This window comes from Athene noctua, chromosome 2 (genome assembly GCF_965140245.1).
Source record: "Athene noctua chromosome 2, bAthNoc1.hap1.1, whole genome shotgun sequence".
In the NCBI taxonomy this organism is placed as follows: Eukaryota; Metazoa; Chordata; class Aves; order Strigiformes; family Strigidae; genus Athene; species Athene noctua.
Window position 1 is genome coordinate 153,656,347 of NC_134038.1, and position 15,217 is coordinate 153,671,563.

General features: G+C 42.7%; 1 protein-coding gene across 3 annotated transcripts in view; it reads right to left on the reverse strand.

Annotated features, from left to right (window-relative positions):
- UBP1 (upstream binding protein 1) overlaps positions 1 to 13,727 on the reverse strand; it is a 42,005-nt gene extending 28,278 nt beyond the window's left edge. For all 3 annotated transcript variants that reach the window (XM_074900713.1, XM_074900712.1, XM_074900711.1), the window contains exons 1-2: positions 13,037 to 13,727; positions 3,225 to 3,376 (exon numbers count right to left, since the gene is read on the reverse strand). In XM_074900713.1, the coding sequence (XP_074756814.1) occupies positions 3,225 to 3,376; positions 13,037 to 13,149 (265 nt within the window). In that variant the 5' untranslated portion in view covers positions 13,150 to 13,727. The remainder of the gene's footprint in view (positions 1 to 3,224; positions 3,377 to 13,036) is intronic.
- Between the last annotated feature and the right edge of the window lie 1,490 nt (positions 13,728 to 15,217).

Sequence of the window (15,217 nt, forward strand, 5' to 3'; positions counted from 1 at the left end):
CTCCCCGAACTCTCAACAACACTCTTAACTATTCCAATTAAAATACTGACATAGGGTGGAGTCAGGGCTTGCTTCCTATTGCCTTAAGAAATGTCACCATATCTTAACACACAGGGCAAATCTTCTAATTGCTTCTGGTATTCCCAATCCAGTAAACTACAAGAACTGCTGATGAAATTAAAGAGGGTATTCGTTCTCTATGGTATGCCCTAGTCACAATCTTCTTGAAAATGACTTAAGGCAAGACACTGCCTGATAACAGGGCCAAACAAGAAACCAGATAACTTAAGTGACCGGGATTAAAATTATTTCTGGAAGACTCAATCCAACCTGTTACACAAATATATGTACTGGTACAACTCAGTGTTGCAAAGTGATCCTTATTTCAAACTGGCTTCACTATGAAAGATGTCGTATCTCAAAACTATCCCAAAATTTTATTTTTACATATGTACAAATATATATACTAACAGTTAATTGAGAAATTTTTAGGAAAAAGTCTTAACCTAGGCAGCAAATACACTGTCTGACGTATTATCACAGAAGGGAAGTTGACCAACTGGGGTTTTTTCCCATATTTATTTAGAAAAAGGATATACCAATGCCTTCATTTTTCAACAACAGGAAGTTACCTAGAACACTGGAAAATAGCAAAAGTTCTTTGCAAAAGAAATCTTTATGTTAAAAGAGATCTTCAAGGGCAGATGAAACATTTAGTCATTTCAGATGCTGTCCCTTAAATGGCGAGCTCTTCTCAGAGGCAAGATAGCAAGCACTTTCTTCCTTCAGCTTCCCGCCTCATGCTGGTTCCCCAGCACACCGAGCTAACCTTCAAGCTTTGTGTTTTGTCAGGAAGGCTGGAACCCAGCACCAAAGAAAAAGTTTATTTCTCCGAGTTTAAAGTTCATAAAACTTCACAGTGCAAAGCATCTTGCTGGTCCAGTATACTGCTGCAATTTTACCATTTTCTCCTGAAGAGAGCACTTGGGGTACAAAAAGTGGTAAAAAATGAAGTAAACCTGACTAAAAAAAATGGCTGAACTATGCAATCACATGTTTGTAAGACACTAGAAATCACCTAAAGAACTTCCATTATTCTCATTTAGTAGAGGAGTCAAACAACATTTAAAGCATATTTAGACAGACTGGATACTGCATAGTAAAGCATGCAACAACTTTATTCACATGGAAAGCTGAAAATGATGCTTTGGCACCATGACAGTATCAAATGAGATACAATCTGCTCTCATGGACTTCAGGGCCCCAGTACACAGTGGAACACTTCCACGTATGAAATACATCACCAAAGTTCACACTACTAGAAGCATTTCAACTTGAGCAGATAGGATAACCTATCAAGAAAACATACATGTAAAATATACAAATTCTATAACCTAGTAAAGCAATTACTAAGTAAAATAGCTCCCAAAGATCAAGGTAAATTCACCAATACATATTTTAACCTGTGTCCTCCTAACTGCACAGTAAAGAAGCACATGAGCTAAAAAGATTAATTGTACCAAAACATGGTAGGATACAGAAATGGTGAATGTAATTTTTAAAAAATTGGTTTTATTTTTCAAATCATCCTGTGGGAGTGTCTTCTAATTGCAGTTCTGCCTATTGAATAATTTTGGGTTCAAGTCCACAAAGAAAAGAAAAAGCAAAACTGAGTCTAGGAACGGTGATCCTAGACCATTAGAGCCAGGGGAGGGAGGAGTGGGAGAGTACAAAGACATTGATATGGTCCAAAACAAATAATAAATATTTTTTTGAGTTCAGAATAACAGCTGAATAAACTTATGACACCAATGTCATTTCCAGAGGTGAGGGAGGTTTTTTTCACATGGCAATGACTACATTCAGATCATTTTACCCAGTAGTCAGTGCCCTCTGTAGAAGGAAAACCCAGTTTTCATGGAAACCAACCCCTGGCTATGAGAAAAAAAATGCAAGATTCATATGAAGTATTTATCTAGTTAATTTCTGATAAATGTAGACAGCCAATAATGAAATATATACTAACTACAAAAGTAATTACAAAGGTAGCTGCACTTGCGTTTTTGTTTCAAACATAATACTGTTCTGGGCAGGTATGTATAGCTAATTTGAGAACAATTACAGTGGCCTCTGTTGGGCAACACTTGTTGCTTAGGGATTGACATTTTAACATTCATTATGATTTTTGGGAGGTATTTGTGTATACCTTTTATTGTATCCAATTAACTTGCTATTATGAATCAAGTTTAAACTGGAATGCAAAACTAGTCTTGTATTTTAAGATATTACTACCTGAAGTTACAGAATCACAGAATCAACTAGGTTGGAGAGTACCTTGAAGATCATCCAGTCCAGCCGTTAACCTAGCACTGACAGTTCCCAACTACACCAGATCCCTCAGCGTTAAGTCGACCCGACTCTTAAACCCCTCCAGGGATGGGGACTCCACCACCTTCCTGGGCAGCCCATTCCAATGCCTAACAACCCATTCGGTAAAGAAATACTTCTTGACAACTAGCCTAAACTTTCCCTGGCACAACTTAAGGCCATTACCTCTTCTCCTGAAGCTTACTACTAGGTTAAAGAGGCTCATTCCCAGCTCTCTGCACCCTCCTTTCAGGTAGCTGTAGAGAGTGATGAAGCCTCCCCTCAGCCTCCTCTTCTCCAGACTAAACACCCCCAGTTCCCTCAGCCGCTCCCCGTATGACCTGTGCTCCAGACCCTGCACCAGCTTCGTTGCCCTTCTCTGGACATGCTCGAGTCATTCAATGTCCTTGTAGACAATTCAGTGTGAGGGGCCCAAAACTGAACCTGGTAATCAAGGTGTGGCCTCACCAGTGCTGAGTACAGTGGTAAGATCCCTTCCCTGTCCCTGCTGGCCACGCTATTGCTGATAGAAGCCAGGATGCCATTGGCAAGTTTGTCTCCTAAAAGCTCTGTTGGGTTGATTTTTATTGGGGGAGGTGGGGGGATGGAGAGGGGTAACACACAGAGCAGAAAAACAAAAAACCCCTGACTCCAAAGGGGAAGTAATGACAGACTATAGCTATAAGTCTGCAAGTCGAACAAAGAAAGACTAATAGTAAGATATCCAACCTCATTTTCAACATGCATTTACTCTGGATGTACCCACATGTATGAAAACATGAAATACAATTTCAGTTTTAGACTTGCACCACAAGCTGCATTCACTATAGTTATGCCTGCAACATACATATACCAACCTTGATTCAAGTATGTAAGAGTTTCATCATATAATTTTACTGCTGGAGATGTTGCAGCACACATAACATACTGGAAGGGTGGATGTTTGGTCTCATTTTCTTGGGGAAGGCTGGAATCTTCCTGTTTGAAAATAGGCAGTGCCAAAACATCACTGAAAAGAACAAACAAATAACTTTGTGAGACTGTTGGCCCTGTTTTGCCTGAAGTTAAAGAAAAAAGAAAAGTTATTTGTGACTTAAAATAGTGGAATACATACAGAATTGCATCACTCAGTTTATTAGTGAAACCAATGCAAGCAGTATCCAAAATATTTTCCTCCAAAATTTTAGGCTAGGATACATAAGCAATGCTCTAGGACGTAAGCAGACTATAAAGTTGTGCTGATCCTCTGGAAATTTAATCTTCAGTTCTTGTCTCCACTGAAAAAATCCAGTTTACTCTTTTCATCTGTCCACATAGGCAAACTTGACTAACACATGCAGCTAAAAGCAATGCTTTTACTTTCTTATTTGAAATAATACACTCCCCAAAGTTAACTTACAAAGTGAAAACTTTTCCCTCATTTAGTATCACTACATCTAACCTATTAATTCTGTTGACGTTGACAATTTTTCAATATTAACTTTTATTAGGATTTAGCACACTGCACAGCACAAAAAGGATTAAGCAGCAGATGCACAAAACATAAGTTACAAAAAGTATATGCCAAGATTCACTTTACTTCTAGACATAAGACCACCAGAAAAACTTTGGAACGACAATGTTTTCTGAAGAGTAAAGAGCAATCCATGCTGTCCATGGGTAGCAGTAAAAAAGACAGCTTCACCACAACAGCAAACACACCTGCTTTCTACAGAATTAAATATTCTGTATTAACAACAGATTGGTTTTCCTACAGTATCCTTACTGTATACTACTTTATACAGTAATACTTCATAAATAAAACTTCAAAGACATTGGTAAATTCTGTTCAGATAAGTGGTTTTCTCCACTGAATTTTTGTTCATGATTAATTTATCTACAGATCCATTAAACTTCCTTCGAAAATTAGTTTCTACACTGAAATAAGATTTCTCACACCATCTCATCTGTTGATTCAGTTTTTAATCTACGTGTATCCGGTATATTTCTCTTGCACTGATCACAATCATAGATTTAATATACTTTGTAAAAGAATGACTTATCTGTATTCTACTATTATTTACACTTTGTACCCTAAAATTTTTGAAGTAACATTATTTTTTGTTGTTCCTCATTTCTGTGAGAGCTTGCTTTATTTAAAGAGAAATGTATAATTCCTCTTGAATTCTATCTCATATCTGGAGAAAAGTCAAATTACAGCCAACACTTTTGTGTCACAGGTTATAGTATAGACTTGGTCTACATAAATATTAGTTATGAGGAGTACAGCTGGGGCACCCCAACTTTTCTTTCAAAGCGTGTGCCGCACACAGCAATGTAAGGCCAGCCACATCACATTCCACTCCCCTGGCTACCTGGAAGAAGATATATTGACCTGAAAGACAAAATACTCACCAACAGTGAAAAAGTCTAAGAAGTTTGTCCATACAGTAGAGACTGTACAGTTTGTCCCCAAACTAAGAACTGGAATTTAAACAAAGACCAAAAAGACACCCACACGCAGGTTCCTTTCCACTAACAAGAAACCACAGGAGATGCTACAAGCAGGCATGAAAGCAGTTTACTTAATATAGACAAAAGTAGCATCACATCCAGAGGTAAGCCAAAAGATTTCATAGATTGGTGGACTGCTACTTGAGGATGACTCAGAAGGAACAACTAGATGCTTCATGCCTTGATGTCAGACAAAAGCACAGCATGAGCAGAAGGCAGCCCGACGCAAGAGGGAGTACTGCAACAGGGAGAAGCATCGTCCCAAGACAGGATTTCTACACCAGCAACCCACGCTCGTCATGCACTTTGACACACAAAACACTAGTTAAGTGTTTTTATACAGGGGAACTTTAAAACTGAGAGAACACGGAAACAATTACAATGTTTAAAATACACACGTAAGAGCCCAAGTGCAGGAAAGAAGGCATGCGAAGTATCACATCAAATAAATAACCTGTAATTCCCAACTAAGTTCTGCAGCACTTGCTTCCATGTAACATGCAAGATAAAAAGACAAGTCTTTTGTGTATTTCTGAAAAATATCATTCAAACCTTCATTTTCCACCCACAATTTAAAGATAAAAATGCATCTGGTCTGGCTGAAGAACCATGTTACCCTGTACCATGATTAACAAACCAGATAAATTAACAGACAAAGCATTGGAAGCCAACAAATACAAATGAAATACAAATTTAGCCAGCTTTAAACCTGCTTTTGCTAATGCTCACAAAGTGGTAACGACTACCTGCCACTAATGAAGAAAACAAAAGACATCCAACTCCTCAACCCTACAATTAATTTAGTTTTAAAGAGCGTTAACGCACATCCTTAAATGCCACCATTCCAAAAAAACACTCCAGCAAACGGCACGAGGCAAGTGTAAGAATCTTCATTTATTTTCCCAGATAAAAACATGTATTTTTCTTATAAAAGGGTCTTCTGGGTACTAGCATATTCCAAAGGAAAAGAGAAGCCAATACAATTTAAAACTGCTTCCTAGACCATCTTTAAATAAATATAATTTAAATAGTATTTTTAGTTGTTCACTCAAAGAATGAAATATCAGTGCTTTCACATCTAAACATACACTTGTTCCCATCTAAAAACAGATAAAAGCTGCAGGCAATTAAGAGTCAAGAAGGTATGAATAAAGCATTTCAAATTAAGATTTTAAAGTGTCAGTGGTAAAGAATCTTTAACTGATTTAGAACCAACTATTAATTCCTCTTAAAAAAAGTGATGTATCTTCCCTGACTTTCAACAAGGAAGCTGCTATGAAGTGACTGGTCTATCTGTCAGTCACTGCTGTACAGGCACAGAGGATGACCCTTTTTATTCCATACCTGTGAGCCTACGGCTCAGCAACACAAAAGCTCTTCTGGGCAGTAGGTGACATAAAGAATGTCTGCCACAAGAGCTGGTCCATCCCTACCCTTCCCCTCTACACACCATTTTTCTGGGCTAGGTTGGGATCTCCCTCAGGTCATAGCACAGCCCAACACACACTACACAACTGAGGGTAGTAAAAGCAGGGGATAAAAAAAAGCAGGGGATAAAAATCTTACTGTAGAGAAACCCCCATCCTACCAAACATAACTAGAGATACAGAGGCAGAATGAGTTAAGCCCATTTCCCTCCTCATGACCGGCAGTTAGAAAGATACTGGAATCAGGGAATAAACTGCTAATGTCTACATTTACCTGGGAAATCATATAGGAACATGCATACAAAGAGCACGCCTCCCAGTTCTCTGAGGCCAAAATCCCTTGTTGTTTATCCTTACATTAGTTCAAATAGGGACCATCTAAATTTCACAGTGACAAGCTTCTACTACAAAATAAAATTCATTGCTCACACAGCACAGCTGAAGACAAGATGCAAGGGGTACTGACAATTCAGAGAAGGAAACCAAAGGGAAACAGAAATTTAGTATTTTTAATAGTCCTCTTCATTTAGACTGAAAAATATCTTGTGATTGCGTATCATATATTCTATTATGTAGATCACATTCCTAAAAACTACAGAGAGCCTAAATGACAGACTTTTTCCCACTTCTAATTTTATACTGATTCTATTCTAAGACCCAACAAAAAAACCTAGGAAAGCAGGTCAGTCCTCTTAGTTCCAGCTTCTTTTCCCCTCAGACCCCAGATACAATTTCTGAATTTATAAGGAGCCAACAGCCTGGCAGTGCAAATTATCTGCCCCCCAGTAAATCACTGGCAGCCTCTATGTTTACATACACTTCAGCATTCTTCAGTCATTTTCCTACTCATCTGGTGAAACTTGATTTCTGCTGGCTTCATGCAGACTCATGACAAGCACTTTTACTGCCAGCTTTGCTCAGGTTATTTAACATGGCAAACAACCTCTTACCTAAACTGAAGCACCCACTGGCAGAGTTGCCCACATGGAAGAAAAATAACTTTTCCAAAATAGCTACTGTTGAAATTACTTCAGGCTACAGGGGAAAAGAGCTTTAAGAGACCAACTCTGTTCTTTTTCTGCCACTGGTTAACTTTTGATCCTGTGAGTAAAAGACTAATTTATTTCACTTGTCTCACCTACATTGGACTGCTATGAGCACGCTGAGGTATAAACAGATAGCAATGCTTTGAAGAAGCAGCATCTTTTGTTAGACTTCTTGATATCATTTGAAAAAACAGATCTACCAAGGTTTATTCTCCTGATGGAACTCTGAGACCAAATTTTTGAAACTATTTGCTCCAGTAAGAAAAGTCTTAACTCAGTCCCTCACATTCAACTGAAAGCATTCTTTCTTCCTAGAGGGAAGAGAAAATTTTCCCAGAAAAACAGAAACAGTCTTCATTACACACCAAAAGCAGGCAGTAAACACACCTGCAAACCACTACCTTAGCTAACTATGCTACAGAAGAAGGGTATAAATTAAACTTCACCATACAGAAGTAGGGAGGGTTAGAAGAGGAAGCAAGGTGCATGTTAACACTTGAACCAAAGCACCCAGTGGGAAGGGTCACGTATAAGCTATCCTGTGTAATGTAGCCTACGTGAGCATGACCAACAAAAAAGTAAGACCAAGAAAAATTTAAGTTATCCTCCCATGCTTGTGAAATGTGTTTGTCAGCCACAAAATCACCCTCCTTCCAAATTTAAAATCCTCTTTTCAACACTTTTTCTGAAGTGAAGCTAAAATAAACAACTACCCTGCCTAATAATAATAGGGTCACAAAATAAAGGAAGAACCTCCTGTCCTTACAAGAACAGGAACTAGGATGGATGTCCTCAAAATTCAAAGTGACATTCCATCAATCATCTGCCTTATCTGTCTTTTGGATTGTATACTTTTGGGCGTGAGTACTAAAGCATCCAAGAACACGGAGGGCTTTTGAAACTTTAAAGGATGGTTTACAAGGACAAATACCTTAAGAAAAATGTTTCTCAAGCGGTATTTGAATTAGAGTTATGATCTCAAAGGCAAGTTCCACACTGTTAAGAAGTCTGAACAAGCCATATGAAAATGTAAGGGAACGGGAGAGTTGATACTTCCTAAGGCTTCCCTGTGTCCACCACAGCAAGTTTGATGTGAGACAAGACCCCTGGAAGCAGTTGCTGGGAAACAACTTTCTCCAAAGCAGTTGTCAAGAAGCACATGAATCAGAAAACAGGTGCAAATGTAATGCTGTTCAGGGAATCCTACAAGCCATCACACAGAAACTCAGCTGGTTAAAGGCCTCAACTTCTGGGGAGTCTGGCACAAAACGCAAAAAACAACCAATCAAAGAACAAAAATTCCACCACCAAAACCTGTGTCTTCCTAAACTCCTGAAGGTATCAAGGAAAAGCTGTAAGAACAGTATTTGTTCACAATTACAAATCCTCAGCCCTCCATCCACTCCTCCAGCACACGGAGGGGTCAGCAGCTGCTCCAATTTGCAGCAACTTGCTCCTAATCAGCCATAACATATAAAGCATAACTGAGGGTAGACTTGCTGCCCTGCTCTCAATCCCACATGTCCATTCACAGTGAGAGGTGACAGGGGAACACAGAAGGTAGTTAAGGAAAAGACTCTTCAGGCTGCTTAAGAGTTAAATGGTCTCCTGGATTTTTTGAAATGTATTCACACATTCAACTGGGAAGAAAAAACCAAAACAAAACCCAGTGTCAGTGATCTAGAACATGAGGTTTATCTTTCAGCGTGTTTTATCTGCAATAACAAAGTGGAGGCTTAGGTTTGTGACTTCACTTCTGCTCAAGTGTCTACTCCCTAGCAGGTATTTACATAATTTGTGTGCCTGTGTAAAGAATCAAACTCCAATTCTATTCAGTACATAAAATTTTATTTCAGAGTCCAGATGTCGGCAAAAATTATTTTTTCTACAGTGTAATACATAAAAATAGAACAGACCACTGCACAGAAGCTTTTTAATGTATTCTGCAGAAAATACTGTGTACATCTTGAAAAGAAAAAAATTTCAGGATACCTTCAGTAAACACTCCTCTTAAAAGCCAACATGACCAGCAACAGTCTCAAAAGAGTGGGAGGCGTTAGGGGAAGCATAAACACTAATTTTTTCTATCAGAAATTAACAGCAGCCACAAGGAAAACAGGGCCTGAATAACTCCTTTTTAAAAAATTTTTGCACAGTGACTATAAAATTAAGACAGTAACTGTCATGATCCAATCATGTTAATCAGAAGGCAAAAAAAGGATGTCAGGGACCCAAAAGCTGTTAGAAGACAACACCCTCCCTCCCTCTCTTCTCCACCTGAAAACAAAGCTCTAAGTTCTAAGACAATGGTCCCCCAAACCCCTACAGACCACCTTAATGATTACTTTAGCCTAAGCCTTGGAGGAGAGTTGATCCACAAAGTTCTCTCACTTGGGATCCATCCAAGGCTCTCCACAGCACAGTATGGAAGCAAGACTGACTGCAGTTAGGTTTCTGTTCTTTTCAACCAAGGCAGCAGCCAGCTCCATTCTCCAAAGACTCTCCAAGTATTTGGGAGATGCAGCAAACTGTCTCGATTCTCCACAGAGGACTGTCTGGATATAGTTTCATACAGTGTTTTGTATAGCCCTTCCCATCGCAGAACTAAGAGCTATTTTTTTTTCAATTTAGTTTAATAAACGTCAGGTTTTAATCTAGAAACATATACCAAAATAGCTGCTCCTGAAACAATCAAGTTCCCCATTGACAGGCCTCAATTTTAGAACTACAAATACCATTGGAGTTGCAAGCATGGAAATAAATCCATACACTAGGCTTCCAAATTACACATAAAAACATCAGCCATTAAGATACTTGTCCTTATGTTAATGTCCATTTAACTTAATTTAAATCTATTCATTAATCAAATAATTCATTACATGAAAAATGGAATTGTGCTAGAGAAGTGGCAGGCAGTTCCTGAAACTTAACTCTTCAATGAAATAGTCCCCATTTTTTTATCAGTCCACAGCAATGATCAGTGTTCCCCAAAATTACACAATTCTTGCTGCGTTACGATGGATATTATGATGGATTTGCAAGAAATCACTGAGAGTCTTAAATCTATACAATAGTGTCACTACCAACTGAAGTTAACAGAAAGACTCAAAACTCACTATCACTAAAGGCACCACATTTTTATACAGGTTTATGAGTTATTTGACATATTTTACAACTAATATCAACTGAATTGAATTTTCTGTTTATAGGCAGTTTCTTATTGCACGAGAAGACATGAGAATCAGAAAAACTGGGTTTCGAGAGTTTAAGGAAATTATGAGAACTATTTAAAACCACATGACTCTTCAGAGAAACTTTGTCCAGTTAGCTTCCTTTTAAAAAACCCTACAGTTACTGCTCAGTGGACACCATCAGTTTTCTTAAGAATAAACAGAGGAGTAATGCCACATATTCTACTTCAGAGCACTGACTAATCATCAACTCAAGGAAGCATCAACTACATTATATACAAGCCTAAGAGGTAAAAGGGTTATGTGCAGGTCTTCCTAGCAAAATGCAGGGACATATAGCTTGAAGAGTTATCCCAGTATTCTCTTGTAGAAAATATTTATTTTTTTCTTCTACCATCTTCTTTTGTAAGGAAGTAACAGGTGATTAGCTTCTACTGGCACTGTACAGAAGAGTGACAAGAGTAATATCTTCACTCTTCATGCTATGTCGCTTCTCTTAGTTTTCCCCTCTGACTTAACAGGACGTGATCTCCCTAAAGTAGAAGCCTAAGCAAGACATAAAATAACATACTTGCTGAAATTACTCTGAATCCAGCAAACACTAATTACAATTAGGTGATCCCTTTAACTATGTGTTCAGAGATAAAAGTGACAAATAATATTAGCCTGTGTTCCAAAAATCCTTGCACCTCATCACAAACATAAAAGCGTGCAACAAAATTTAAGACTCCTCTAATAGCTTCACCTGTGCAATTACTTTTTAAGAGCTGTTTTTAACTGCTACAACTCTTTGTTGTAATTCAAAATATCCTAATAGGCAGGTATGTAACTAAAAAACCACTTAGGACTGCTGCCCACCATAAAAGGATGGTAAGAACAGAAGAAAATCTACGTGACAAGTAGTAAAGATTAAAATTCTTAAAGTTTCAAGAAACTAAACAGTGTACGTTACTGGGAGGAGAAATGAAGTCTACAAAGAAAAGGAAGTCTTTAAAAAGCCATTCCAGTCAAAACTCAAGACTTAATCCTAAGAAATCCTAGAAAGAACTGTATCACAACAGAGAAGGAAAAAGTTCTTGAACAGGGGTGCATGCATTACCCATAGGTGTGTGCACAAGGAAAAGATAACCAGAAACCAAATGCTGAGAAGCCATCCACGCAACTGCCACACAGCTGCCCACAAAAAGTGGCACAAAAACGCACACCGCTTTGTAGGGTCAGCGTTCACTTGACAAAGACAGAAATGGGAGAGAGGCAGAATAAAATCCAGACAAGCTGAATACAAAGCCAGGAGTATTCTCATAAAGAGAAGTGAATCACCTTGTTCTCTGTCCTGGCAAGTTCTCAAAGTTATTTTTAATTAAGAAAACCCCCTCAAACCCCACACAATACAAAAACCCCATCAAATCTATATCTCACCATAAACCTGCTGAACTCCCAGTCTCAAGTTCTAGCAAAAGGGTCCTCATTTCTACTCAGCTAAAGCCCTTTACGACTTTGAACAAAGACACTGCAGTACCTACACTTTCCCTGGGAAGTACTGCCTTAAAACACATACAATAGCTCAAAGTTGTGGTGGCCTCCAAGTTTCAGGTAACCGAGACAGAACACATCTTCCATACAGGCTCTTCCATCAAAACTCTCAAATGCCAGTAGTCTTACTGCCCCAGACTCTCAAAATACTGACTAATCCTGTTGAAAACCTTAAACTAAAATGTCTCCCAGCGTCTCCAAAGCTGTTTCCCTTTTTCACTCTAATATGCCACTCGGGAAGTCCACGTTTTGCCCTTAACTGAAATAAACCGTTCTTATTTCAAACACAGTTTTATCTTAACTCTGAAAAAGCACACCCAAACGCTATTTAAACACTTTCACTGTAAAACAATCTAAAGGTAAAGAAACTGCCAAGTTGATTAAGAGCGGAAAGAGCTTCATAACAAGGAAAAAAAAGATATCACTAAAGACGTATACTACACAGAAACACAGAAGACTCAGACTGATTACAGTACAACCATTGCTAGCCTATTAACTACCAGAACGTTTACTTGCTCGAGAAAAAACATTTTAAACGTTAAGAGAAAACAGCTACCGCTTATTATGAACCAGAATTACATTGGCCGAGTGCAAGATGATAATCTCCAGAAACACGGGGTGTAGTTACGCAGCCAGGAGACAGAAAAATGCCATTTTTACAGCAGAGATAATAAATATAGGGCAGAGCATCTCGGCCCAAGCGAAAGGCGCTGTGCCCGGGGGAGGGGGGGGACCCGCGGGGCAGCCCCTCGCGCCGTGCAGAGCACACGGCAGCCAGTACCGGGCAAGGAGGCGGCGGCAGCGGCTACCAGGAGCCACCGGGCCGGCCTCCGCCACGTGCCCGCTTCTCGGGAAAAGCCTCTAAGAACCGAAAGAAGGGGGAAAAAAAAAAAAAATAGAAGGGAAAAGCGGAGGGGAAGCCCCAGGTCCTTCCCCCGCGGGCAGGGCAGGGCGGCCCGGAGCGCCGGCACTGCGTTACCTCATGCTGTAGGCACCGGCTCCCAGCTCCTGCCCGATGCCGGAGAGGCTGGCGTCGAAGTCGTGCACCAACCCGGACTCGATCACTTCATCCATCTTCAGCACCCACGCCATCTTCCACCGCCCGCCGCGCTCCCGCGGGAGGAGCCGGACGGGGAGGAGCCGCTCAGCCCCGGAGCCGCCGCCGCTGCTGCTCCGCCGGGAGGCGGCGTCTCGGCGGGCGGCGCCGGGAGGGAGCGAGGGGCTGGGGCAGGCGGGCGGGGGGAGTGTGTGTGTGGGGTGGGGTGGGAAACGCGTGCAGGGCGGGGGGAAGGGGGAGTCCGCGTTCAGCCCCGGGGGGGCCCTTTCCCCGCGGCGCAACCAGGGCGCGGGGTCGCTCTCAGCATCCTGCGCTCGCCCGGCCGCCGCGGGGGGCTGGGGACCGGGCGGCCGCCGCCTCCTCCTCCGCCGCCGCCACCGCGCTCTTCCCCGCCGCCTCCGACCGGACGCTGCCCAGGACCGCCGCCGCTTCTGCCACCGTCCGAGCTCCGACCCAGCCCAGCGGCGCCTCCCGCCGCATCATTCACACGGGGGAGGCGGCGGCGGCAGCAGCAGTGCGGGCACCCGCCGCCACGACAGCCCCGCCGGGGAGCTGCCGCCGCCCGCCCGCGCGGCTGTGACGGCCGCCCCCGGGGGCTCCCCGCCGCGCCCCACCCCCCCTCCCCCCCGCTGCCGCCGCCGGAGCCGCGCGCCGCTCCGGCGTAGCCCCGCTCGCGCGCAGCGCCGCCGCTCACGCCAACATGGCGACGACTTCCACCCCCGAGCGGCTGCCGGGGCAGGGCCTTCCAGCTCCCGGGGCCGCCCATTGGCTGGCCTCCGCCATAGGGACCAATCAGAGGAGGGCGGAGAGGAGGAGAGGGCGAATTTCAGCCAATAAGCGCACACTTCCTCACGCCAGTCGACGTCACCGGGTGACGAGCCCCGGAGCCCCGCCCCAGAGGCGGGGGCCCCGTCGCGTCGTGTTGCAGCGCGCTTCCGCCCTCCCGCCGCCGCGCGGCATGCTGGGCGCGCCCGCCCCGGAAGCGGAAGAGCGGGGTGGGCGGGAAGTGGCGCAAGGGCCGCGCGGGCGAGGGGGGCGGCCGCCGTCCTGACCCACTGCTCCGAGCGGCGGCTCCTCGGCCCCGGGCCGGGCCCCGTAACAACCCAGTTTGTTCCCCCGCCTCCGAGGTGGCAACTGCTGGGTGGGGGCGGTTTGCCCCAGCGCGACCCGCTTCCTCCTGAGCCGTCACGGCAGCCGGAGCCTGTGTAACGGCCGCGGACGCTGTCACAGCCGGCTGAGCAGACGCTCGGAGGCAGAGGGGCGATCCCTGGGAGCGCCTGAGGCACGAGGGAGGCCCAGGTAACAGCAGTCGCCATCGCTCTTAGAGCCCTGTGCCCTCCTTCGGTCTGTCAAACCCGTAAGGCAGATTTTTTTACATCCTAGTAAGTCAAGTTCCCATTCGTGGAAGAGTAAAGGTGATCGGAAGGTGGCTGCTTGGCCTTGTCTTGACCTACAGCGTTTTCAAAAGAACAGAGGAGCCTGCCCAAAAGAATCCAAATGCATCACAATCTGAAAGTCTAACACTTTCCAATACTAAGGGAAAATAGAAGAACGAAAAAAGAGTATCTGCAAACATTCAAGGCAGAAAAATATCTCACGAACTATTCAACTTACACTATAAATACACAATTTGAAGAATGAAATCTCCCCCCCCCCCTGCATCCTGGAGTCAGAAGTCTCCAGCTTCTTAAAAGTGTTGAAGAACATAAAGGCTCCCATGGTGCCTGCAGGCAGGGCTAACTCAGAAATGAGGAGCTCAGAGGAACTGGAAGGAAGCACCTGTAAATGGACATAGACCAAGGAGATAGAGCTGTTGGCATCTGCAGGTAAAACTGCATCCACCTGTGGTGAGGTGAAAAGTGCAGTACCTAGAAAGAATTGTCTTGGCTTAGTATTCATTCGCTCTGTTTCTATCTGGCCTTTCATTTGTTTCTTGGCCTATTTTAAAGCAAGTCCATTCTGTAGGTTTTTAGCAGCATTAAGACTACCTTTCTCTCCTTCAAGAGGCCAATCTGAGCAAAATCCAGGTGTATTCAAGCAGCATCAGATTTGTCATTCTGGGATATGAATTTGTATTTTGTAAAAATTGCTGAAACATCTTGA